General features: G+C 42.1%; 1 protein-coding gene across 3 annotated transcripts in view; it reads right to left on the bottom strand.

Moving 5' to 3' along the window:
- Window positions 1-11833: 11833 nt before the first annotated feature.
- PDE8A (phosphodiesterase 8A) overlaps window positions 11834-23608 on the bottom strand; it is a 154586-nt gene continuing 142811 nt past the window's right edge. The window contains exons 21-22 of one of the 3 annotated variants that reach the window (XM_031668384.1): window positions 14295-14424; window positions 11834-13188 (exon numbers count right to left, since the gene is read on the bottom strand). In XM_031668384.1, coding sequence (XP_031524244.1) covers window positions 13082-13188; window positions 14295-14424 — 237 coding nt within the window. In that variant the 3' untranslated portion in view covers window positions 11834-13081. The other 2 variants (XM_031668385.1, XM_031668387.1) reach the window with 2 other exon arrangements.

Below are 23608 nucleotides of genomic sequence, written 5' to 3'. Positions count from 1 at the left end.
GCGGAGCAGGGGAGAGAGAGTGAAGGCAGAAATGCCACACAGTTTTCCACTATCAGATCTTGTGACAACTCACTATCTCGAGAACAGCGAGGGAGAAATCCACCCCATGATCCAATCACCTCCCACCAGGCCCCTCCCCTGACACATGGGGATTACAATCCAACATGAGATTTGGGTGGGAACACAGAGCCAAACCATATCACTCTTCATTTCCAGAATTTTCTTAGCTCTCCTTCTCTGAACTGTTTCAACTCACAACACTTCTGGTGTGAGTTTCTTTCCTCACATCAACCAATTTTCCAACTTCTTTGGATACCAACTGAATGTCCCAAATTCTATTCAGTTCTGACGCTATCTGGAGTTAGTGCAGACTGTTAAGTGAAGGGTTCAGTTCTACAAGTCTGTCTCCACTTCAGGTGCCAATTGCAAGTTTGGGTCTCCCAAACTTTTTTTTTTTTTTTTTGAGACAGTCTTGCTCTGTCACCCAGGCTGGAGTGCAGTAGAGCAATCTCGGCTCACTGCAAGCTCTGCCTCCCGGGTTCAAGCGATTCTCCTGCCTCAGCCTCCTGAGTAGCTGGGATTACAGGCATGTGCCACCACACCCAGCTAATTTTTGTATTTTTAGTAGAGACGGAGTTTCACCATGTTGGCCAGGATGGTCTCAATCTCTGGACCATGTGACCTATCTGCCTCAGCCTCCCAAAGTGCTGGGATTACAGGCATGAGCCACTGCGCCTGGCTGGGTCTCCTATATTTCTGAATGACTGGTATAAAGTCAGAGGCTTCCCACAACCCCTTCCTCGGGTTCGATAATTTGCTAGAATAGCTCACAAAACTCAAGAAAACACTTTACTTACCATTACCAGTTTATTAGGAAGGATACACCTCTGCAACAGTCAAATGGAAGAGACGCACAGGACAAGGCATGAGGTGGGTGTGGAGCCTCCATGCCCTCTCCAGGAACCCACCCTCTCAGTACCTTCATGTGTTTATCAGTCCAGAAGCTCTTCCAACTCTGTTGTTTAGGAGTTTTATGGAGGGCTTACCTAGGCATGATTGATTAAATACTTGGCTGCTGGTAATTAACTCAAATTTCAGCTCTTCTCTCGGTCCTGGAGGTCAGGGGTAGGGCTGAAAGTTCTACCTTCTAATCATGGCTTCATATTTCTGGCAACCAGCCTCATCCTGAAACTATCTAAGGCTCCCTCCTCATGAGGGGCTGCCTCATTAGAACAAAAGATGCTCCTGTCACCCAGGAAATTCCAAGGATTTAGGAGCTCTGTGTTAGGAACTGGGGATAAAGACCAAATATACATTTCTTACTGCATCACACCATTACATAATATATGAATTTTAGAATCACTTGACTAGATTAAATTTTTTTCTTCAATTGGGACTCATGCTAAATTCATGGAACAATTTAGGTAAAAAGTGACATTTTTACAAAATTAATTCACCCCCAAAATAAGATATACCTTTACATTTATTTATACCTTTTTTTTTTTTTTTTTTTTTTTTGAGATGGAGTCTTGCTCTGTCGCCCAGGCTGGAGTGCAGTGGCATGATCTCGACTCACTGCAAGCTCCACCTCTGGGTTCTCACTGTTCTCCTGCCTTAGCCTCCAGAGTAGCTGGGACTACAGGTGCCCGCCACCACGCCCGGCTGATTTTCTTTTTGTATTTTTAGTAGAGACAGGGTTTCACTGTGTTAGCCAGGATGGTCTCGATCTGCTGACCTCGTGATCTGCCCGCTTTGGCCTCCCAAAGTGCTGGGACTGCAGGCGTGAGCCACCGTGCCTGGCTATTTACACATTTAAATTCCTCAGGAGCACTGTTCAAAATTCAAAAGGAACAAATGAGCATACGGGGAAAGCTTCCCCGCTGTTGTAGGAAACAGGGACTATGTTCCCTAGTCACTGTTTCCTTCCCACAGGCAATCTGTGTTACTGGTTTCTTGTGTATATAACCCATGATTTTAAGCTAATTTAGCACTTAAACAAATGCTTGCCTATGTGTATCTTATTCTGCATTATGCTTATGTTTTTTTCACTTAATATAGCTTGGTAATTTTTTCATATCTATACATGAGTTTCCTCATTTTGTAAAAATGATACATGGCTTTGTGGGTTTTTAAAATACTTGATTTTGGGGGCCAGGTGCAGTGGCTCATACCTGTAATCCCAGCACTTGGAGGCCAAGGCGGGTGGATCATGAGGTCAGGAGTTCAAGACCAGCCTGACCAGCATAGTGAAACCCCATCTCTACTAAAAATACAAAAATTAGCTGGGCATGGTGGCGGGTGCCTGTAGTCCCAGCTACTTGGGAGGCTGAGGCAGGAGAATCACTTGAACCTGGGAGGTGGAGGTTGCAGTGAGCCGAGATCACGCCATTGCACTCCAGCCTGGGTGACAGAGTGAGACTCCATCTCAAAACAAATAAACAAAACTTGATTTTTTAAAGGGCAGTTTTTAGGTTTACAACAAAATCGAGAAGAAACTTTTCAAAAATTTTTGAACTCTTTATGGGTGTCCCCCATTAGCAACTCCCCCAGCAGATTGGCACATTTGTTACAGCTGATGAACCTATACTGACACATCATTATCACCCAGAGCCCCTAGTTTACATTAGGATTCACTCTGCTGTTGTACATTCTGTGAGTGTGGACAAATGTATAATGACATTTATCTACCACTGCAGAGTATCTTCACTGCCCTAAAAATCTGCTGTGCTTTGCCTCTCTCTGTCCCCTTACCCCATGGCAACCACTGAGCTGTTTACTGTTTCTACACTTTTGCTTTTTCCAGGCTGTCAGTAGTTGGAGTCGTACAGTATGTAGCCCTTTCAGATTGGCTTCATTCATTTAGTAATATGCATTGGAGGTTCCTCTGTGTCTCTTCATTCCTTGATAGCTCAATTCTTTTTAGTGCTGAATAAAATTCCATTGTCTGAATGCATCACAGTTTATCCATTCACTGACTGAAGGGTATCTTGGTTGTTTCCAAGCTTGGGCAATTATGAACAAGGCCATTGTAAACATTCATGTGAAGGATTTTATGTGAACATAAGATTTCAGCTCCTTTGGGTATATACCAAGGACATGATTATTGGATCATTTGGTAAGAATACATTTAGTTTTGTGAAAAACTACCAAACTGTCTTCCAATGAGGCTGTATCACTTTTGCCTTCCCACCAGCAATGAATGAGACGTCCTGTTGCTTCACATCCTCATCAGCATTTGTTGTCTGTGTTCTCGAGTCTGGCCATTCTAACAGGTGTGTAGTGGTATCTCACTGTTGTTTTAGCTTGTGCTTCCCTGATGACATATGGTGTGGTGCATCTTTTCATATCCTTATTTGCCATCTGTAGATCTTCTCTAGTGAAGTCTTTGTTAAGGTCTTTGACCCATTTTAAAATCAGATTGTTTTCTTATTGCAGAGTTTTAAGAGTTCTTTGTATATTTTGGATAATAGTTCTTTATGTGTATTTTGCAAATATTTTCTCCCAGTCTGTGGCTTTTCTTCTCATCCTCTTCACATTGTTTTACAGAACAGAAGGTTTTTAACTTTAATGGAATCCAGCTCATCAGTTATTTCCTTCACAGAGTGTGCCTTTGTTGTGGTATCTAAAAAGTTTTCAGTATACCCATGCTCACCTAGGTTTTCTCTTATGCTGTCTTCTAGGAGTTTTACAGTTTTGCATTTTACATTTGGGCCTATGAGCCAATTTAAGTTAATTTGTATGAAGGTTGTAAGGTCTGTGTCTAGATTCTTTTTTTTTGTATGTGGATCTCCAATTCTAGCACAATTTAGTAAAAACAACAACAAAAAACAAAACTATTTTTGTTTCATTGTGTTGCTCCCTTGTCAAAGATCAGTTGACTATATTTATGTGGGGTCCATTACTTCTGGAACTCTATTTTGGTCCACTGATCTATTTATTCTTTCACCCTACCACATATTTTTGAATACTGTGGCTTTATGTCTTGAAGTCAGGTAGCATCATTCTTCCAACTTTGTTCTTCTCCCTTAGTATTCTGTTGGCTATTCTGGGTCTTTTGCCTCTCCAGTAAACTGTAAAATCAGTTTGTTAATATCCACAAAATAGCTTGCTGGGATTTTGATTGTGGTTGCATTGAATCTATAGATGAAGCTGGGAAGGAAGAAATTACATCTTGGCAATATTGAGTCTTCCTATCTATTAACATGGAATAGTTCTTCATTTATTCAGCTCTTATTTGATTTCTTTCATATAACATTTGTAGTTTCCCTTATAAAGATCATATATATATATATATAGTTAGATTGATATATATTTCATTTTGAGGTGTGGGGGCTAACATAAATAGTATTGTGTTTTTAATTTCAAATTCTATTTATTGTTGGTATAGAAAAGTGACTTTTTTTTTTAACACTGTACCCTGCAACCTTGCCATAATGGCTATTCCAGGTTTTTTTTATTCTTTTGGATTTTCTACATAGGTAATCATGTCATCTGTGAACATAGTTTTATTTCTTCCTTCTTATTTAGTATATCCTTTCTTTTCACTGGACTGCAGTCCAGTGTTGAAAAGGAATGGTGACAGGGACCTCCTTGCGTTGCTCTTGTTGTTGGTAAGAAAGATTCTAGTTTCTCACCATTCAGTATGAAAATAACTGTGGGTTTTTCATACCTGGGATAAATCCTATCTGGTTGTCAAGTGTAATTCTTTTTACACATTGCTGGACTCTATTTGTTAATATTTTGTTGAGGATTTTTGTATCTAGGTTCATGAAAGATATTGGTCTGTTATTTCCTTGCCATGTCTTTGTGTGGTATGTGTATTAGGGTGAGTCTGGCCCCATATAATGAGTTATAAAGTATCCCTTCTGCTGGCCGGGCGCGGTGGCTCAAGCCTGTAATCCCAGCACTTTGGGAGGCCGAGACGGGCGGATCACGAGGTCAGGAGTTCGAGACCATCCTGGCTCACACGGTGAAACCCCGTCTCTACTAAAAAATACGAAAAACTAGCCGGGCGAGGTGGCAGGCGCCTGTAGTCCCGGCTACTCGGGAGGCTGAGGCAGGAGAATGGCGTAAAAACCCGGGAGGCGGAGCTTGCAGTGAGCTGAGATCCGGCCACTGCACTCCAGCCTGGGCGACACAGCGAGACTCCGTCTCAAAAAAAAAAAAAAAAAAAAAAGTATCCCTTCTGCTTTGATCTTCTGAACCAGATTGTAAAAAAGTGGTATAATTTCTTACTTATATGTCTAACAGAATTCACAAGTAAATCCATATGAGCCTGGCATTTTCTGTTTTGGAAAGTTACTAATTATTGATTTTATTTCTTTAATAGATATAGGCCTATTCAGATTGTTTCTTGTGAGTTTTGGTAGGGTGTCTTTCAAGGAATTGGTTTCTCCTTTCTTTTCTTTCTTCTCTTTCTCTCTTTTTCTTTTCTTTTCTTTTTTTTTTTTTTTTGATACTGAGTCTCACTCTGCTGCCCAGGCTGGAGTGCAGTGGCATGATCTCAGCTCACTGCAACCTCCGCCTCCCAGGTTCAAGCGATTCTCCTGCCTCAGTCTCCGAGTAGCTGGGATTGCAGGTGCCCGCCACCACACCCAGCTAACTTTTGTATTTTGAGTAGAGACAGGGTTTTACCATGTTGGCCAGGCTGGTCTTGAACTCCTGACCTCAAGTGATCCACCTGCCTCGGCCTCCCAGTGTTGGGATTACAGGCATGAGCCACCACACCTGGCCAAATTGGTCCTTTTCATCTAGGTTATCAAATTTGTGGGTGTGGAGTTTTTCATAGTATTCCTTTATCTTTTTAATGTCTATGGGATCTGTAGTGATACCCTCTCTTTTGTTTCTGATATTAATAATTTGTGTCTTCTTTTATTCTTAGTAAACCTGGCTAAAGGCTTATCAATTTTGTTGGTCTTCTCCAAGAACCAGGTTTTGGTTTCATTGACTTTATTTCCTGTTTTTAATATCATTTATTTCTGGTCTACTTTTTTACTATTTCTTCAGTTCATTTTGGATTTCATTTGCTCTTCTTTTTCCAGTTTTCTAAGGTAGAAGCTTAGATAATTAATTGTATACTGTATTCTTTTCTAATATACACATTCAATGCTATAATCTTCCCTCTAAACACTGCTTTCACTGTATCCCACAAATTTTGGCAAGCTGTGTTTAAATTTCATTTAGTTTAAAATATGAAAATTTCCTGAGGTTTCTTCTTTGGCCCATGTGTTAATTATGTGTGTTTTGTTTTTGTTTTTGTTTTTGACACAGGGTCTCACTCTGTTGCCCAGGCTGGAATACAGTGGTGCCATCATGACTCACTGCAGCCTTGACTTCCCAGGCTCAAGCGATCCTCTTACCTCAGCCCCCTGAGTAGCTGGCGCTGCAGATGCGTGCCATCATGCCTGGCGAATTTTTGTATTTTTTGCTGAGACAGGGTCCCACTATGTTTCTCAGGCTAGTCTTGAACTCCTGGTCTCAGGTGATCTTCCTGCCTCAGCCTCCCAAAGTGCTGGAATTAGAAATGTGAGCCATAGTGCCCAGCCCTAGAAGTGTGTTCTGTAATCTCCACATCAATCTTTGTTTTCAGTCTTTTACTAATATAAGTAGGGCTGCCATAAATAATTTTGTAGACTATTATTTCCCACGTGTGCATATCTTTAGGCTAAAATCCTGGAAGTAGAATTGCCAGGTCACACTGCATGTACATTTACAATTTGGATAGATTTGGCAAATTTGTAATTAGGTTGTACTAATTATACTCATCTGCCATGTCATTTCCACACATTCTTCCCCCGCCTCACCCCCGCCACTCCCCACACCGAGACAGAGTCTTGCTCTGTCACCCAGGCTGGAGTGCAGTGGCACGATCTTGGCTCACTGCAACCTCTGCCCCCTGGGCTTAAGCAATTCTCCTGCCTCAGCCTCTGGAGTAGCTGTGATTATAGGTGCCCATCACCACACCTGGCTAATTTTTGTATTTTTAGTACAGACAGGGTTTCACTATGTTGGACAGGCTGGTCTCAAACTCTTGACCTCATGATCTGCCTGCCTCGGCCTCCCAAAGTGCTGGGATTACAGGCTTGAGCCACTGCAACTTCTTATTAAGATACTATATTATCAAGCTTTTTATTATTTACTCATCTTAAAGGTGAAAAATATCTCAAATTGGTTCTAATTTGCATTTCGATTACTATCAGTGAAGTTTAGTATAAACTTTAAGAACCTTTTTTTTTTTTTTAACTTACAAACTTTCTGTTCATAACATTTTTAAATTTTTTCTTCCATACTGTTCATTTTCTTAAACATTTTAACAATCAGTATTATGGAAGTAAACTTTTATAAAATGAATTATAAACATTTCCCTGCTTTTGACATATTGTGATTTGTCACATAAAATATTTTGATTTTTATTGTTGATTTTTAAATTTTTTTCATATGGCTTCTGTTTTCTGTACTACTTTTTCTGCTTAAAATATGCCTGTAGTCCCAGCTACTCTAGGAGGCTGAGGTGGGAGAATTGTTTGAGCCTGGGAGGTAGAGGCTGCAGTGAGCCTGATTGAACCACTGCACTCCAGCCTGGGCAACAGAGATCTGTCTCAAAAAAAAAAAAAAAAAATCCTAGCTGCCTTGGCCCTAGCTACCTTTAAAAAAAATTAATGTACTCACCACTAGACTTAATAAATGTTAACATTTTGCTGTGCCTACCTTTTATTAATTTTTTTTTTTTTGAGACAGTCTCGCTCTGTCGCCAGGCTGGAGTGCAGTGGTACGATCTCGGCTCACTACAACCTCTGCCTTCCAGGTTCAAGTGATTCTCCCACCTCAGTCTCCCAAGTAAGTGGGATTACAGGCACCCACCACCACACCAAGCTAATTTTTTTTTTTTCTATTTTTAGTAGAGTCGGAATTTCACCATATTGGCCAGGCTGGTCTTGAACTCCTGACCTCAGGTGACCCACCTGCCTCGGCCTCCGAAAGTACTGGGATTATAGGCATAAGCCACCATGCCCTGCCTCTGCTTTATTTCAAAAATAGAAAATATACATAGTTCCCTTTGAAGGTCTTCCCAGCACCAGACCCCTCCCCAGCCTCCAAAGGTAACTGCCATTTTCAAGTTGGAGTATATACTTCTGGTCTTGATCAGAGTCCTTAATTTTGAGACTGGAGAACTCCCCTAGCCGGCTTAAGCGAAGGGATTTATTCAGTGCAAGAGCTGAAAAAATAGACCCTTGACTGTGTTTCCTGGAAAGTCTCCTTAAAATCACACCTCAGGCTGGGCTGCCAAAGTTACTGCTGTGGCTCCAAAGCCTTGTTGTTTCTACCACAATCAGGAAGCTGTCGTTATAGCTGCTGGGTCTAGAATGGCATTTCTGACATTCAAAATTAATGCCCCAATGTGGACCTTTGCTTTTTTCCATTTATGACTCAGTTCTAAATCAGTCTTGGACAAATGCCATCTGACAAGTGAATCTAAATTAGATATAAAAACCTGGGTGCAAGGGAGTTTGGAAGAAAGGCTTTTCACTCTCTGCGTGTACACCAGGAGGCTAGGCAGTATTGTATAAGCCAGTTCACAGTATTTGTAAACTTCCTGAATATTTGAATTTTAATGTTCCTACTATTAATTTCTACATGAGCATTAGTGTACTGGGTATTCAAAAAAATTACATAAACTATATCATAGTGCAATTTTGCCTTTTCATCCAGTATTATTAATCTTTCCCCCAGTTAACATCTGTAGCTCTGCTTCGTTCTTTTTCAGTGCTATACAGTTTACATATTAGTTATTTGTTGCTGTGCAACAAACTGCATTAAAACGTAATGGTTTAAAACATTTGTTATCTCAGTTTCTGTGTGTCAGGAATCCAGGTGTAGCTCAGCTGGGCCCTCTGGCTCAGATTCTCTTGTAAGGCTGTAATCAAGGTGTCTCCTGGGAGAGTGGTCTCATCTAAAGGCTTGACTAGGGCAGGATCTACTTCCAGCTCACTCACGTGGTTGCTGGGAGGATTCAGTTCCTTGCTGGTTGTGAGCTGCAGGCTATCATTAGTTCCTTGCCATGTATGTCTCACAAGGCAGCTCACAATGTGGCAGCTTGCTTCATCAGAGTAAGCAAACAAGAACATGATGTCACCATCTGGTCATGGGTAGAACAGTTTCCCCCTGAAACCTCAAAATGTGACTCCATGTGGAAATAGGGTTCTTCCAGACGTAATCGGTTAAGGATTTTGAAGTGAAACCAGCCTGGATTTAGCATAGACCCCAAATCCAAGGACCAGTGTTTTTATAAGTAGAAGGGAAGACACAGGTCCCATAGAAGGCAATGTGAAGATGGAGGCAGAGATTGGGACGATGCATCTGCTAGCCAAGGAACATCAAGGATTGTCAGCAGCACAGGATGATTCCTCTCTCTGGGCCCACAGAAGGAACCAACCCTGTTGACACCTTGACTCCAGCCTTACAGTCCCAGGAAACATGAGACAATAAATTTACATTGATTTGAGCTACCGAGTTTGGTTTATATCTTTTGTCATATGCTACCTTTTTTTTTTTTTTGAGACGGAGTCTTGCTCCGGTCATCCAGGCTGGAGTGCAGTGGCATGATCTCAGCTCACTGCAACCTCCACCTTCCTGGTTCAAGCGATTCTCCTGCCTCAGTCTCCTGAGTAGCTGGGACTACAGGCACATGCTACCACGCCCAATTTTTGTATTTTTAGTAGAGACGGGGTTTCACCATATGCTTTTTTTTTTTTTTAATATGTAGATCTTTACAGTAGATTATGTGTATGAGTTTATACTTATTTCTGCCACTGTCTTTTCTAACTCATGCATTTTCTTTTTCCATTTTTCTTTTACTGGTTGCATTAGTTGCATTTTATTTCTTCTTTGCTTTCCTGTGATTTCTTTTTTTTTTTTTTTCTGGAGACAGAGTTTCACTCTTGTTGCCCAGGCTGGAGAGCAATGGTGCGATCTTGGCTCACCACAACCCCCTCCTCCCAGGTTCAAGCAATTCTCCTGCGTCAGCCTCCTGAGTAGCTGGGACTACAGGCACCCGCCATAACACCTGGTTAATTTTTCTATTTTTAGTAGAGACAGGATTTCACCATATTGGCCAGGCTGGTCTTGAACTCCTGACCTCATGATCCGCCTGCCTCGGCCTCCCAAAGTGCTGAGATTACAGGTGTGAGCCACCATGCCCGGCCTGTCTTTTCTCAACTTTTAAGTATTTCTCTTTGTGCTCAATGGTCTACAGCTTCACTTGTGTGGATCTGTTTTATTTATACTGCTTAGGATTCAATATGCCGTTAAATCTGTGGACTTGTGTCTATCAAATCCTGGAGGACTCTGTCCTCCTCCAGATGGTGCCTCTCCCCATTCTCCCTTCTGGATCTCCTAACTGGACATATTTTGAAGTGTTTCTTTCTATTCTCATGTTTTATCTTTCAAATTTTCCATTTTTCTCTCTCTGTGCTGTATTCTAATTGAGTCCCTTCATTGTCTTCCAATTTACTAATTCCCTCTAGTTACGTCTGGTCTTCGGTGACACCTAGACTTTGAAGTTTTTTTGTCTGTTTCAATGACTATATTCATCATCTCTAGTCTATTAATATGGTTTTTTGTCAAATCCATTATTTTTAAACTGTGTTGGTTTAGTTTTTCTTTTTCTTTTTTTTTTTTTTTTTTGAGACGGAGTCTTGCTCTGTCGCCCGGCTGGAGTGCAGTGGCGCGATCTCGGCTCACTGCAAGCTCCGCCTTCTGGGTTCCCACCATTCTCCTGCCTCAGCCTCCAGAGTAGCTGGGACTACAGGCGCCTGCCACCACGCCCGGCTGATTTTTTGCATTTTTAGTAGAGACGGGGTTTCACCATGTTAGCCAGGATAGTCTCGATCTCCTGACCTCGTGATCCGCCCGCCTCGGCCTCCCAAAGTGCTGGGATTACAGGTGTAAGCCACCACGCCAGGTCTGGTTTAGTTTCTTTTTTGCTTATCTGTTTAAGCATGTTAAGCCTACTCATCTTAACGTCTCTTTCAGATTATTTGATAATTGTTACCAGTCTTGGTGATGCAAATTCCATATATTGCATACACTGCTATGTCTGCCTCAAGATGGTTGAGTTCTTCGTGTGCTTCATTTCTTTTTTCCTTTGCACCTGGGGAGGGGACAGAACTGTCTTCCCCACTTCGTCCACAATTACCATCCCAGGTCAAATGTCTTAACATAGGACAAAGCCTTTGTTTCCTTAAACAGAGACCCCAAAGGGCTTGCCCTGTCAGCCCTCCAGTGTCCTGACATCTCTGAATGGGTACCTGGTACCCAGCACCCATCTCTGAGAGCCCTCTGTCAGTTCTCCAGTGTGCCTCTCATCTCTCAATACCCATTCAGAGGTACCAGGCAGTGAACTAAGGTTAACTCTGAGAACTTCTCAACATACTCATATGGCCCTGTGTGACCTTGAAAAAGTCATTTAACTACCAATCTTTTCTGTAAAGTAGGGAATATTATTTATTATTTAGAGATAGGGTCCTGCTTTGTTGCCAAGGATGGAATGTAGTGGCATGATCATAGCTCACTGCAGCACTGAACTCCTTGGCTCAGGCAGTCCTCCCACCTCAGCTCCTAAGCAGCAGAGATCACAGGTGCATGTCACTATGCCTGGCTAATTTTTAAATTTTTTGTAGAGATGAGGTCTTGCTATGTTGCCCAGGCTGGTCTTGAACTCTTAGGCTTACAATGTACTGAGATTACAGTCATAAGCCACTGTGCCTGACCTTTATTTAAAAAAATAAATATTATAAGTATTATGATACAAAGAATTCTCCAAAAAGATAAAACATGATTTCTTAAAAAGAAATGGTTTAATTTCATTTTTATCTGGGAAAAAACCACAAATACGAGTTTAAAATGAAATGACAAACACATTGACATGTCAAGTGTCATTTTTTATGGTATTATGCTTATTCAAAGTGTGAAGGTACAGAACCTCTTTATAAATTTCTGGCATCAAAGATTCCCACTGCAGATAAAAACAGGTTGGTTATAAAATGTCAATTCATTAAATATACCATTTTTGTTCTTTGTTTTTATAAGGAATATTTTGTAGAAACAGTATAAAATAGGGTAGACGTTTGGAATTCAATTATAAAATTTTAGAAAAAAGTGTTAAGTCCTAATTTTTCTTTGCAAACCAAGAAGAGTCTAATTTTACCTTGGGGAGTTACCTGTGAAGTTCATTAGGCAGCTAGAGCTATTTCAGAGCCCTGGGTTCTATAGAGTAGAAGCAGCCTTCTTTAGTGCTTAGAAAAAGACCCCAGCTTTTTCCAATTAGCCTCAATCAGAAAAGTTTAACATACACGAATATTTCTATAGTGCAGTAAAAATGTCATTTTATATTAATTTGCATTATGAAAATAAGTCTGTATACCAAGTAATGCATAATGAATATGAATCATGTAAATTTGGTCATGGTATTTGAAGTTGGCTTTGGCTTTGAACTATTTTTGAATTCACAGAAAATACTGAGCTTTTAATAAAATAAATAAAGCATTTTAATTGATATTAATAATCAAGTTCAAATTTTCTTTTAATTTTTCATTTGCTACTCAATTTTAAAAGAGAAGTCACTCTCAGTAGTGTTCCAGAGTGAGTGATTGCACCTTCTATGATGTGAAAAAGTTGCTAAAGATCCTATTGCCATTAGCCGTTCTTAAGTGCTGAACATAACTGAGAGAAATTGTTTGCAATAGACATGCTCTGTCACTGGCAGGAAATCCATTAATACCCTTTGCAGGGGCACGCCAGACCTTGTGTTTTATCAGAAAGCTGATGCAAACCATGGTCTTCATGTGCCTTTCTGAAGAGCTCCTGCAGCAGGCCCAGGCTATAGTGGCCAAGTCTCACTTGACAGTAATGGCATCGGATGGTGGCTGCAGAAGGTTACTGATGTCCCCGTGGGCTTTCACAGGCTATGCAGACCAGGGGGCTGTTCTGCCTAATACTGAAAGGACCAAGAAACTCTGGCTGCCCTCAGGAATTCCAAATGACCAAAGGAACAAAGCTTCAGGGCTCTGGGTGGTGTCTCCCGCTATTCAGGAGGTGGTCGGAGGCTCCGCAGCTTCATTTCGTCCAATCCTTTCCAGTATTTAAAGTTGTTGTCAAGATGCTGCATTAAATCAGGCAGGTCTACAAAGGCTGGAGAGAAAGATGGGAATGTGATATCCTTTCACAGCCTCTGTTTACATTTTGGGCTTTCTACTAAGAGCATTTTAAAGAGTGACAGATGGGAGCAGGCATCTGCGTGAGGCTAAACAGACCCAGGCAAACACACCCAGCAGCTTCAATGAGCTGAGCCATGGCTGACTGAAGTTGGCTGACCCTATTCTCAATGCCAGCACCTCCTCTATGACCACCTGCTGAGCTGGTAACTGTGGTAAATAAAACAGAAGGTGGCTAATCTGCTTAATTACCATTAAACCAGCACCTTTGGGCCTGGGTGTCAGAAAGCAACATGTAGTGTGCCCCCCACCTGACGGCCTGGCCCTTGTGTGCTCGCTCTCCCTTCACGCATGCTTCACATCATACACCAGCATCTCCTTCCACCTGCACCACATGAAGAACGTGCAGCCTGGGGATGCACACGTCTGGTCTCAGTCCCAGAGGCAGTGAACTGCAGAGCATGCAGTTCCCCCAAAGCCGCAGCTGTCTCCACTGCTTCAGTCCTTCTCCCCAGCCGCCTACCCCTGTTCTACGGCCTTCTTGAGACACGGGTTTATTTCCTGGACATTTATCAGCCCTGTAGCCCCTCCTCCAAGGTGCAGCCCTCAGGACAAAGATGACCACGGAATATCAGTTCTCTGATATTTTTTTGATAGACTCCTGTGCCCCCCTGAAGTTAGAGGAGGGTGACATGCATCAGTCAGAGACAGACCAGTCCTTCTGGTCTTGTGTAGAGTGAGGCCGGGAGAAGCAGGGGATAGTGGAGGGCAAAGGGCTGCTGTCGAAACACCATGGGTTTTGGAGCCAGCACGATTGGTTTTGAACCCTAGCTGCTCTACTGTAAGCTGTGGGGCCCCAAATTCAATCCCGTCATCTATAAAACAGGCATAAAGATGCCTAAGCCTGTGGAGAGTGTTAAGAAAGAACACCCAGCCCTCAGGGGCCCTCGGTGATGGTTCACTTCTCTCTAGTTCCTGAAAGCCCAGGCCCCAAATCATATTCTAAATGAGTCAAATGCACTCCTTCATAGTGGTTCCCTATTATTTAGAGAAAAATATGCTATTTTAAGGAAGATTTCTTACCATCCCAAGCATCAAACATGTCTGTGATGAAGTAATCAATGAAAGAGATTTGGGATTTGGGGATGCTGCAGGTATTTCTGTCAAAAACTGGCATTACCACAGGTAAGTCCTGCTGCTTCTCTTCATCAGTCTGCAAAGCAGAAAACGTCATGATCAGGAGATCCCAGCACCTGGTTTCACTCCACCTAGGGGCAGCCTCTCCCCCACGGAGAGCTTCTCCTGGCAGCCTAAGGTGGCTTGTCACAGTGTGAAGCCAATCGCCACCTCACCCAGCCAAACCGCGTCTCATAACAGATACCAAGTTGTTCTCAGAATGATGACTACTCCATGTCAGTGGGGTCTGAGGACACCCCAACTCAAGCCAAACTTTAAACATCTGGAAGCCTCCTTGCAGAAGCTCCTCAGGTAAGATCCCAAACATTTTCTGTAGTCAGCCACTGCTCTGTTGTTCCTACTGACCTAAAGAAACTGAGGCAAAATTAACATACAGAGTTTATTTGGGCAAAGGTTGAGGCCAGCTGCTCAGGAAACACTGGAAGTGTTCTGCAGAATAAAGCAGATGCTCCAGTTTTTAAAGAAAAATGAATGAATCAGCAATTATAAAAGTTTTAAGGAATTTTTACTGTACTGGTTTATTAAAAGAACACTGATTAGTAATTGGCTATACACTGTTGAATGATAGGGTATGAATTATGGCATTGTTAGGTTAATTTATGGCTACTAGCTTAGAGTCCACAGAGCACGCAATTACTTAGGTCAGTGTGGGGAGTGAGGCGTAACTGCTGTCACATTTCAGTGCCTCTCTGGGCCTGACAACTAAAGGGGACTCACGTTCCTCAGAGAAAAAGATCATTTCTTTTCTCCTGTCACAGTGCAACTGTCCTTCCACCCAGCTTGAAGTGTCCCCATACAGGGGCCATTTCACAGGGAAAGGCCTATAGGCTGCTTCTCTTCTATGGCTGTATTATTTATTTGAAAAGGTTCTGAACACCCTTGAGATCCTGGATGTTAAAAAAAAAAAAAAAAAAAAAAGCTCTGAGTATTTATATACTTTAGTCAAACTCTTCCACATCTTCAGGATTCCAGAGAGACTCGCAAAAAACTAAAAACATAATTAAGAACCTGAGGAAAAAGGCAAGTGTCCTGTTCTTTCTTTGATAAGGTCTCATTTTGGCCCAACAGTGCTGGAGAAAAGGGTGAGGTAAGGCCCATGGGGTGGTAAAGAGGCACTGGAATGAGGCCAGAAGTCCTCAGTGCATTCTCTAGAGGCCCCTGTGGATGTTCAGCGAGAATCACCACAAGATCCCTGCTGTGCCAGGGCACCTGTGCTGGGAGTCAAGTGAAATGGTGGGGCAGGATGAGAACAGGGCAAGCACAGATGGAGTGAGGTAGGAGTGTGCTGGGGGGAGCAGCTCTTCTAGATGGGACCCTAGTACATGTGTGGGGCTGGGTGGAGGGGATGGTGGCTGTGGTGCTGAACACTAGCCTTTCTCCCCAGTGCCGGGGCTGGAGTGGGTAGAGCCAGCCCTCTGGGGGTCACTCTGGGAGGGCCTGAGGTGTTGGGCCAGGTGTGGTAAGGAAGATGGGAGAAGGGTAGCTGAGTGCACAGAAGAAAGGCTAACCACTGAAGTCTCGTCCCACTGTTGGCCGCTTACAAGACGTGTCTTCTTGTAAGACAGCCGTACTTCTGCCTCCCAAATGGTCAGCAGAGTTCACCCCATCACAGCCAGGCTTCTGGGGGCTGGCGGAACCCACTCACAGCTCCTCCCCTTAGCCCTTGCTCCACAGGGCCTCACCATGGCTGCAGCGCCTCAACAAGAACATTGCCATGCTTGCACTCACAGGCCCTCCAGGAATGCCAGGTCAGAAAGTTCTCTTGTCCCAGCATCTCTCTACCCCTACCACAGCTCTACAGCACCAGCTCCGGCACTTGCATGGGGATCCCCAAAGTCACGGACTCCACTGCCTTTCTTCTGTGCACTCAGCCACCCTTCTCCCATCTTCCTTACTACACCTGGCCCAGCACCTCAGGCTCTCCCAGAGTGACCCCCAGAGGCCTGGCTCTACCAAGTAGTTGTGCACCTTGCCCTGTGCACAACAACTCACTCCAGCTCTCCATATGGGCTCTCTACTTGAGGGAAGCAGGCAAACCTCTGGAGGTTTTCCTAGGATGGCACCGTACCTAGCACGGTGCCCAGAGGTGCATTTACGCTAGATAAGTGTTGATGGTGCTGGAGTCACGTGCCAAGAAAGAGGCCCATGCTTCCTGTTTTCAGGTGGACAGTGCCAGACTGCAGGACTGGGCAAAAGCCAGAAGTAAGAGCTCCTGCTGTTCTGGGATTCACGTGCTTTGGTAAGAGAAGGAGTGGGGAACGCTGGCTCAGCATCCGCTGGCTGTGGTGAAGGCCCTGCTGTTGGCCACAGGCTGGCAGCCTCAGTGCTGTCTCAGAAAAGCAGTCAGCCCTACATGAGTCTCTGCCATGGTATAGAAAGGAAGGGGTGGGGGGCGCAGGGAGGGCCTTGGGTTCACAGCCCATGGGCCTGTTCAGCTAAAACAGCAGTGCCCTGGGTGGGGCGCTCTCCTGATGTACCCTTCCTTGGTCATGCTAGACCCTAAACCAGCTCTCTCTGGGCAGCCATGGCAAAGGCTTCATTAGCTCAGCCAGTCAAGTCATCCAGAGGCGTCTGCTCTCAGGGCCTGCCCTCCCTATTCACATGGAAGCAGCTGGCTGGCTGAAGGTCAGTGAAGACCCTCATGCTTAGATTTCTTCTCTTTGGCCCAATGTGACAAGTGCATGGAGCGTCCAGGGCCCCCGTTCCCTCCCGGAGACCACTGTTTACTAAGGAGATCAGCAAACTGTGGCCCATGCCCTCATCTAAGTCACCAGTGATAGCTCCACACCTATAGATGCTTCCTTTCTGTGACCCCACCTGAAGGGCAGGGTCTACAAGTTTCACATTTCACCACTGTGCCCCAAGCAAAAATAAGACTGTACACCTGGCACAGAGCCAGGCAAGTGGTACTCAAGCTCCACTCCCCATGAAGTCAAGCAGCCCCAGTCAGAGAGAAACCACAGATGCCTCTTCACCTTGCTTCAGGCCCTGGCACTCTTGGTATCCATGCCATTCAAGAGAGAGGGTGGCTATAAGGAGTGAACTTGCAAACCTAATCCCACTGAACACAAGAAGCAACTGTGTCTTAATGACTTTAAAACCAAAGCCTGACCACTGGAGTAACATCAGTAATATGGTGGACTAGGAAGCTCCAAGTCTTCATTCCTCCATGAAAACATCTCCATGAAACAAGAGATTGGCTAAAATAACCTTACAAGGGACTCTGGAAAACAGTCAAATTCTACAGCAAACAAGTAAATGCCCATTCAAGAAAAGTCACATTCAAAACAGTAGGAAACTTAAGGGTATTTTCACTCAACCTTGCACCACTTCCCCAGCGTGGTACAATCTTGGTCCGGAGGAGGCAGCAGCCCAGTTTCCAACTGTGTCCCTTGAACTGGAGGGAGCAGAGCAGACCTTATCTGCAACATTCTGACAAGTCTGTGGGCTGCCTGAAGGATTAGTCTGTTTCACTTAGCTCCCAGGTAGAAAAGCAATTACTACTACTCAGGAAAGCTGCAGGGGGATGACAGATATGGATGCCTAAAAACAAGAGATTATGAGCAACAGATGAACAATAGATCATCTAAGGCCCTGAGGATAACCTCAGACAAAATACTTCGGGAAATTAAGACATTCGAAAGCAGCTATGTATATAGGGGAATTAAGAAGGGTATGTATATGCAGACCCAGGCAAGACAGACTCATAAAGCGTTTGAGAAAACTTAAAATTTTCATGATGGGTTAATTGTTAGGCTCAGAGACAGTTTCCAAAGACTAAGTAGGAGAGGTGGCTGTTTTTTAAAATGCCTGATTTTCAACAAAAATCACAAGGCATACAAAGAAACTAGAAAATATGGTACACTCGAAGAAAAGAAACTGTCCCTAAAGATGTACAGGCACTGGACAAAGGCTTGAAAACAACTGTCTTAAATATGCCCAAAGACCTAACAAAACAAACCAAAACAAAAAAAACACACACACAGACCAGGAACTATAGGAAATGACAGGTGAACAACACAGTGAGAATATCAGCAAAGAAAGAAATTATGAAAAGTGACCTAACAGGCCAGGCACGGTGGCTCACACCTGTAATCCTAGCATTTTGGGAAGCTGAGGTGGGATCACCTGAGGTCAAGAGTTTGAGACCAGCCTGGCCAGCATGGTGAAACCTCGTCTCAGCTGGGCATGGTGGTGGGCACCTGTAATCCCAGCTACTTGGAAGGCTGAGGCAGGAGAATCACTTAAACCCAAGGGGCGGAGGTTGCAGTGAGCCAAGATGGCACCACTGCATTCCAGCTTGGGTGACAGAGCAAAAACTCCATCTCAAATTCGAAGGTTGAAAAATACAAAAAAACAAACTTCACCAGAGGGGTTCAGCATCAGATTTGGGCAAACAGAAGAAAGAAAAAAAGAACGAAGAAAAGTGAATAGAACCTAATGAACTTATGGGAAACCATCAAATGGACCAATACACATCTTATGAGTCCAGCAAAAAGAGGAGGAGGAGAAAAGGACAGAGATTATTTGAACCTAGAAGTTCAAGACCAGCTTGGGCAATATAGTGAGACCCCATATTTGAAAAAATCTTGGCCAAAAAATGCCATATTTTGGGAAAGATATGAATCTACAAATCCAAGAAGCTAAATAAACTCCAAGTAGGATAAACCCACAGAGATCAATCTGAGGCACACTATAACCAAACAGTCAAAAGACAGAGGATCTCGAAACCAGTAAAAGACAAGAGACTCATCACATATAGGAAATAATAAGATGATCTGCTCATTTCTCAGCAGAAACCTTGAAGGCCAGAAGGCAGTGAAATTATATATATAAGTGCTAAAAGACAAAAAACTGTCAAGTGAAAATTCTGATTCTGGCAAACTGTCCTTCAAAAAAGAAGGAGGAATTAAGACATTCCTAGATAAACATAAGCTGAGGGAATTCATTACCATTAGATCTGACCTACAAAAAATGCTAAAGGAAATCCTTTAGGTTGAAATAAAAGGAAGCTAGACTGTAAACTTGATATAAAGATCTCTGATAACGGTAAATACATGGGAAAATATAAAAAGCAGCATTTTTACAGTTTTGGTTTGTAACTTTGCTTTTAAAAATGCATACAAAATAATTTTAAATGTTAATGGGCATATAATATATAAAGATATTATTTGTGACATTTACAAAACAGAGTGGGGTGGTAGAGCTATATAGGAGTTCGTGTATGCAATTAATGTTAAGTTGATATCAATTTAAAACTAATTGTTGTAACTTTAGGTTGTCCTAGGCAATCTCTATGGTATCCACAATGAAACTATCTATAGAAAAAGGGAATCAAAATGTGCCATTACAAAATATCAAATAAGCACAACAGGAGGCAGTAATGGAGGAAGAGGGACAAAAAAGCTGTAAGACATACAGAAAACTAACAAAGGAGCAAAAGTCTTTCCCTATCAGTAATTATTTTAAATGTAAATAGATTCAACTCAAAAGCCACAGACTGGCAGAATGGATAAGAACACACGATCCAATTACATTCTATCTACAAGAGAATCACTTTAGCTCTCAACACATACATAAGTTGAAAATGAAAGGATGGAAAAAGATATCTCATGAAAATAATACCCAAAAGAGAGCTGGGGTGAGTATCCTAAGAGACAAACTTTATGTCAAAAACTGTTACAGGCCAGGCGCGGTGGCTCAGGCCTGTAACCCCAGCACATTCGGAGGCTGAGGCAAGCGGATCACCTGAGGTCAGGAGTTCGAGACCAGCCTGACCAACATGAAACCCCGCCTCTACTAAAAATACAAAAATTAGCCAGGCATGGTGGTACGTGCCTGTAATCCCAGCTACTCAGGAGGCTGGGGCAGGAGAATTGCTTGAACTTGGAAGTCAGAGGTTGCAGTCAGCCAAGATTGTGCCACTGCACTCCAGCCTGGAACGACATTAATAAAAGGGTCAATTCATCAGGAAGATATAACGATTATAAGCATAAGCACCAAATACCAGAGTTCCAAAACATATGAAGCAAACATTTATAGAACTGAAGGAAGAAACAGATACTTCTAAAATAATGCTTGGAGACTTCAATACTACACTTTTATAATGAACAGAACAATGAGACAATAGAGTTTGAACAATACTCTAGGCCAAGTGGACCTAACAGAATGTATAGAACATCCACCCAACAACAGTAGAATATACATTTTTTTCTCAAGTGCAAATGGAACATTCTCCAGGATATAACATATGATAGGCCACAAACAGTATATATTTTAAAAGGTAAAGTCATACAAAATGCCTTTTCTAGTAACAGTGAAATGAAAGCAAAACTCAATAATGGAAGGAAAACCGGGAAACTCACAAGTATACGGAAATTAAGCAGCATATGCTTTGATATGGTTTGGATGTCTGTCCCCTTCAAATCACATGTTGAAAAATAATCCCCAGTGCTGGAGGTGGGGTCTGGTGGGATGTGTTTGGGTCATGAGGGCAGATCCTTCATGAATGGCTTAGTGCCCTCCCCATGGTAATGAGAGATCTTGCTCTGAGTTTACAGGTAATCTGGTTAAGAGTGTGGCAATTCCCCCTGCTCTCTTGCCATGTGATATATCTGCTTCCCCTTTTGCTATGATCACAAGCTTCCTAAGGCCGTCACCAGAAGCTAAGTAGATGTTAGTTCCATGCTTGTACAGCCTGCAGAACCATGAGCCAAAATAAACTTCTCTTTATAAATTACCAAGCCTGAGGTATTCCTTTATAGCAATGCAAATGGACTAATATACTCTTAAACAACCAAGGGATCAAACAAGAAATCATAAGGGAAATTAGAAAATACTTTGAGACAAATGAAAATGAAGCACACTATGCCAAAAGTTATTAGATGCAGCAAAAACAGTGATAAGGGGGAAATTAACAGCTGTAAATGTCTACAAGATTTTAAATCAACAACCTAACTTAACATGTTATGGAACTATAGAAAGAATAAACTAAACCTAAAGCTAGCAAAAGGAAGAAAATAATAAAGAACAGAAGTACACAGAAAACAGAAAAACCAATACAGAAAAATCAACAAAACCAAAAGATAATTTTTTGAAAAGATCAACAATATTGACAAATCTTTGGCTAGATGGACGAAGAAAAAAAGACAAGACCCAGATTACTAAAATCAGAATGAAAGTGGGAACATGACTCCAGGTTTCACAGAAATAAAAAGGATTGTAAGAGAGTACCATGAACAATTGTATGCCAACATAATGACTAAATTCCTGGAAATATGCAACCTACCAGGACTGAATCATAAACAGAATCTGAATAGACCAATGACTAGCAAGGAGATTGAATCAATAATCAAAAACCTCCCAAAAAAGGATGGTTTCACTGGTTAAGTTCTACCAAACATTTTGAGAGGAATTAATATCAAGCCTTCTCAAACTCTTCCAGAAAAATTGAAAAGGAAGGAAGTACTTCCTAACTCATTCCATGAGGCCAGCTTATCCTAATAACAAAGCCAGACAAAGACACTACAAGAAAATTGCAGACCAATATCCCCTGTAAATACTGATGCAAAAATCCTTAATAAAATACTAGCAATCCAAACTCAGCAGCATATTAAAGGATTATACACAATGACTATGTGGAATTTACTCCTGAAATGCAAGATTGGTTCTGCACATGAAGATCAATCAGTGTGATATATCACATGAAGAGAACGAAGGGAAGAAAACACAGATCTAAAACAGTAAATTTTACCATAAAAAAAGAAGAAAAAAGGAACTGCTGAACTGCTTCCCAAAGTGGCTGTAGCATTCTATGCATCTATCACAGATGCATGCATTCCAGTTGCATCTTCATTTGGTGGTGTCAGCCTTTCCCATTTTTAGCCATCCCATTGGGTGTGTAGTGGTATTTCACTGTGGTTTTAATTTGAATTTCCCAAATGACTAATGATGTTCAGCACTTTTTCATATGCTTATTGGTCTTTCATAATAGCTTTTTGGGGCAGTGTCTGGACAAATACTTGCCCATAATAAACTGGGTGGTTTATCTTTTATTACTGAGTTACAGTTCTTTATACGGATACAGTCCTTTCAAATACAGTTCTTTATATATCTACAGATACAGTCCTTTCAAATATAATTTGTAAATATTTTCCTCCAGTATGGCTTGCCTGCACATTTTCTTAGGTGTGTTTGAATGAGCAAACTTTGTAAATTTTGAAGAAGTCTAATATATCAAATTTTCTTTTTATCGTTGTTGTTCTTTTTATTAAGACACAGTCTTGCTCTGTCATGCAGGTTGGAGTGCAGTGTACAATCATGACTCACTGCAGCCTCAACCTCCTAGGCTCAAGCAATCCTCCTGCAGCTGGGACCACAGGCATGTGCCACCACCACACACCACCACCACAGGCAACTAATTAAAAAACTTTTTTTTTCTAGAGATGAGGTCTCATTATCTTGCCGAGGCTGAGTCTCAAACTCCTGGACTCAAGTAATCCTCCCACTTTGGCCTCCCAAAGTGCTGAGATTACACGTATAAGCCACTGCACCTGGCTGGTTGTTGCTTTCTGCATCTAAGAAATCTTTGTCCACTTTCGTCACTGTGGATATTCTGGTATGTTTCTCTCTCAAAGCTTTATGGTTTTAGCTATTGTATGTAGGTCTATGAATTTCTCTATGGTATGAGATAGGAGTTGTGGGTCTTTTTTTTTTTTTTTTTTTGCATAGGAATATCCAATTATCCTAACACCACTTGCTGAAAAAATTTCACATTAGCCACTGATCATATAAATGTGATCTGTTTCTTGGATTTCTATTCTGTCCCATGGTTGTACTTGTTATCATCATGCCAGCACCACACTGTCTTGATTATTTTAAGTTTTGAAGCCAAACAGGGCATATCTTCCAACTTTTTATTTTTTAAGTTTGCTTTGCTTATTCAAGGTCCTTCTCATTTTCATATTTAATTTAGAAACAGTCTGTTGATTTCTACAGAAAAAAAAGTCTGCTGAGATTTTGATTGGGATTGCATTGAATTGAAAAAACCAATTTGGGTACAAGTGAATGTTAGCACTGAGTCTTCCAGTATGTGAACATGATATGTCTCACTGTTTATTCAAGTGTTCATTAAATTTTTCAGCAATGTTTTATGGTTTTCACTGTAGAGTTCTGGTCATCTTTTATTAAATTTTTTCCTA

Source organism: Papio anubis, chromosome 7 (assembly GCF_008728515.1).
Source record: "Papio anubis isolate 15944 chromosome 7, Panubis1.0, whole genome shotgun sequence".
Classification (NCBI taxonomy): Eukaryota; Metazoa; Chordata; class Mammalia; order Primates; family Cercopithecidae; genus Papio; species Papio anubis.
This window is presented reverse-complemented; position numbering and strand designations above follow the sequence as displayed.